At 35.6% G+C, this 4,229-nt stretch overlaps 1 protein-coding gene across 1 annotated transcript in view; it reads left to right on the plus strand.

Moving 5' to 3' along the window:
• Nucleotides 1–2,032, plus strand: part of LYZ (lysozyme) — a 5,840-nt gene extending 3,808 nt beyond the window's left edge. The window contains exons 3-4 of the mRNA XM_011976607.1: nucleotides 742–820; nucleotides 1,684–2,032. Coding sequence (XP_011831997.1) covers nucleotides 742–820; nucleotides 1,684–1,750 — 146 coding nt within the window. The 3' untranslated portion in view covers nucleotides 1,751–2,032. The remainder of the gene's footprint in view (nucleotides 1–741; nucleotides 821–1,683) is intronic.
• The last annotated feature ends 2,197 nt before the right edge of the window (nucleotides 2,033–4,229 follow it).

Genomic DNA, 4,229 nt, shown 5'->3' on the forward strand with positions numbered 1-4,229 from the left:
GCCTAATTCTGGTTTATATTCTTCCAGAATGTATATCAATCATGTGTATGAATGTTAAATTACATCATACATATATATACCCACATACAAACATGTAAGTAATCTGTGCTTTTGCAAAAATTAAATTGTATTATACACACTGCTTTACAATTTGCTTCTTATCACACAAAATTATTTGCATGTCAGCAAATACAAATTGGTTTTTAATGATCTTTTGCTCCATTTTCCAGATGAGAAAAAATACAAATCTGTATCATCATTTGAAAAGAATGACTAGAATTTTAATATATGAATATTCTATAATTTACTGATCCAACTGTTACTATTGAGCACTTAGATTGTTTCCATTTTTCCCTCTTAGAAATTGCTATGAATAGTTTTGTGTATACATCTTTGGGTGCATTTCTTATTTCTTTTGGATAAATTTTCAGTAATAGAACTGCTGAGTAAAATATCACTAGGTGTTTTTTTACAGTGTCTAGTACAAAGAGGACCTTTAATCATTTCGTTAATACTTCTAGAACTTCCAATGACTTCGGTAAATGAAGGAAAAAATACTTCATTTCATGCTGAATGGGAGAGAATGAAGAGAAAGTTTTCCCCAACAATCACACATATATGGACTTATAGAAAATAATATCTTAGCATTCTTTCCACAGCCTAACAGAATAAAGCTGGCTAAACCTAAATTTAAAATAAAATATCTAATAAAGTTTTTATTGCTTACCACCTGTCTTTCAGCTTTGCTGCAAGATAACATCGCTGATGCTGTAACTTGTGCAAAGAGGGTTGTCAGTGATCCACAAGGCATTAGAGCATGGTATGTTTTAAGTGTTAAAAGAGAAAACTATTTTGCTCTACTGTTGATATATACAATGAGAGCAGACTTTCAAAGACGAAATTATGCTAATGACACCTAAAAATTGCAGCTTTTGGCTTATACTAAATAATGTATTACCTACACCTTGAAGAAACAATCTACTTTAACTGATCCAGAAACTTACTCTTTTACTCCACAATTTATTTTAGGGGATTTCTAGAGTTTTAAGATTCTTCACACTCTACCAGTTCCTTGTCATATCTTGAAATTCTTTTTAGAATAAGTAAATGTGGGCCAGGCACGGTGGCTCACGTCCATAATCCCAGCACTTTGGGAGACCAAGGCGGGTGGATCACCTGAGGTCAGGAGTTTGGGACCAGCCTGGCTAACATGGCAAAACCCGGTCTCTAATAAAAATACAAAAAATTAGCTGGGTGTGGTGGCAGGTGCCTGTAATCCCAGCTACTTGGGAGGCTGAGGCAGGAGATTTGCTTGAACCCAGGAGGTGGAGGTTGCAGAGGATTGCACCATTGCACTTCAGCCTGGGCAACAGAGCGAGACTCTGTCTCGAAAAAATAAAACTAAAATAAAATAAAATAAATGTGGAATTCACTTTGCAGTTGCTGCTGTACAACGCACATTACTCAATCTTTATGTTCAGCATTCTATGCTCTACTGAGAGATTTGGGTAGGAGTGAGGTACTTTGTATACATATCTTCATTTAATAAATAGCAATCACTGAGTCTATCTTACTATTTTATCTATTGATAAAATATTTTGTTTCCCCAAGGGGTGTGAAGTATGTATATTACAATGAAGATATGTTTTAACCTTTCACCATTTGCTTCATCTTTTTCTACAGGGTGGCATGGAGAAATCACTGTCAAAACAGAGATGTCAGTCAGTATGTTCAAGGTTGTGGAGTGTAATTGCAGAATTTTCCTTCTTCAGCTCATTTTGTCTCTTTCTCACATTAAGGGAGTAGTAATTAAGTGAAAGATCACACTACCATTATTTCCCCTTCAAAGAAATAATATTTTTACAGAAGCAGGAGCAAAATATGGCCTTTCTTCTAAGAGACATAATGTTCACTAATGTGGTTATTTTATATTAAGCCTACAACAGTTTTCAGTTTGCAAATAGAGCTAATACTGGTGCAAATTTATCTAAAACCTTGGTTATCAAATACATCTCCAGTACATTCGGTTCTTATCAAAGAAATAACCCAGACTTAATCTTGAATGATATGAGTATGTCCAATATTAAGTAAAAAATATAACAAAAGGTTATCTTCACTTGATTTTGGGCAAAATACCAGCAGCATCAGATGCCTTCATCTGTTCAGTCATCTCCAAAAACAGTAAAAATAACCACTTTTTGTTGGGTGATATGAAATTTTTAAAGGGGTAGAATACCAAATGCTAGAAACAGACTGCCTGAGTTGAGAATTTTGTTTTCTTAAAGTGTGTTTCTTTCTAAATTGCTGTTCCTTAATTTGATTAATTTCATTCATGTATTATGATTAAATCTGAGGTAGATGAGCTTACAAGTATTGAAATAATTGCTAACTAATCACAAATGTGAAATTATGCATAATGTTTGAAAAACACAAACATTCTAATTAAAAGCTTTGCAACACATACCTTGTCTGTTTTTATTTAGACTCCTATAGTGCCTCTGAAGAAAAAAATACAAATATTTGAAAAAATATGATTTGGTGCTCTTATTATCTCTTATATCCTCACTTACTTCACTTAAATAGTTGGATATTGCTGGAGAAAAATCCACAAGCATGCTGACAGGTCTCAGTTTAAATTCATAACCATAAATCTCAAATGAACCCTCATGTCTACCTGACCATTTTAGTTACTTCTCTGCAATCCTTCCATTTTTATGTCCCTAGTCTCCAAAATGACTGTTACTATTTTACTTTTCCTCTTCTCTCTTCAAAACCTCAAGACACACATTCAGCCTCCTCCTCTGCCCCGTTATCCTCCACCCTCCTCTGCTCTCAGCAGATAACACGGCCTCATATTACACTTATAAAATAAAAGCAACTTCATAGCAAGTTTTCCCCTCCACATCATCAAAGCAGCAGTCATACCTTCCCATAGGCCCATCCTTCCTTCTTTCCCTCCTATTATCAGGATGAAGAGCCTCTGCTCCTACCAGCAGCACTGACTCCACATGCAGTTCCCCTCCCATCCCTCTCACTACTCCAAGTTAGGTTGTTTCCTGCATCCCTAGTTTGTTCCTTTTAGCTGGATCACCTCCATCATTCTGCAGTCTGCCCTAGTAACCTCCCATCTTACAACAAATACTCCACTGACCCTACATAATCCTCCAACTGCAATTCCATTCTCTGCTGCCTTTACAGCAAGACTTCTGGGGAAGGATGTCTGTACTTACCAACTCCATGACCTCACCTCCCATTGTCTTTTCAACCCTCTCTAATCTGGCTTCCATCCTTACCCAGCTGAAACTGCTCCTCCAGGATTTTTCCCACGACTCCTCAGTGCTAATTCCGTGATCACCTTGTTCATCTCAGCAGCATTTGACAAAGTGAACCACTTCATACTTTTAGCAGTTTTTTTCTCCCTTGACTTTTCCTTATTTGCATCCTACTTCAATGACTGTTCTTTCTCAGTCCTTCTTGCTCACTCTTTCTCTGCTATTTAATTTCTAAATGTGAGAGTGCCTCAGGGATCAAGTCTATAATAATTTTATATACTACATATTTTATTTATTTGTTTCTTCTCACCAAAATATAACTTCCAAAATGACACAGGTTTTCCCACTTTTTAAAAAAAATTGAAATAATCTCAATCTTTCAAAAAATGTAAAAGTACTGTACAAAGATCTTTTATTTTTTTCAGAACTGTTTTGAGAGTAAATAGCCAACATGATACCCAATGGCCCTGATTATATTGGTGTGTAATTCCTACAAAGACATTCTCCTACATAAAACCTCAAAGCAATTATCCAAATTAGGAAATTAACACTGATACATTACTACCACCTAATCATCAGATTCCACTCAATTTCAGAGATTGTCCCAATAAGAACCTTCGTAACAAAAGCATCTAATTCAGAATCATGTTGTATTTTGTTTTCATGTTTTTTAAGTCTCTTTCAATCTGGATTGTTTCTTCAGTTGTTTCTTTCTGGACTTTTTATGACCTTGCCACTTTTGAAGAGCACAGACTAGTTATGTCATAGAATGTTCCTAAGGTTTTTCTGGTGTTCTTTCGATTCCATTAGGTTATGCATCTTTGGTAGGAATACCACAGAAGTGATGTTCTCACTGCATCATTTCAGGTGGCATGTGTTTTGATTTGCCCCATGACTGATGATGTTCACTTGGATCACTTGATTAAGGTGATGCCTGCAAGCCATCTTCACTGTAAA

The sequence above is a fragment of the Mandrillus leucophaeus genome, unplaced genomic scaffold (assembly GCF_000951045.1).
Source record: "Mandrillus leucophaeus isolate KB7577 unplaced genomic scaffold, Mleu.le_1.0 Scaffold169, whole genome shotgun sequence".
Classification (NCBI taxonomy): domain Eukaryota; kingdom Metazoa; phylum Chordata; class Mammalia; order Primates; family Cercopithecidae; genus Mandrillus; species Mandrillus leucophaeus.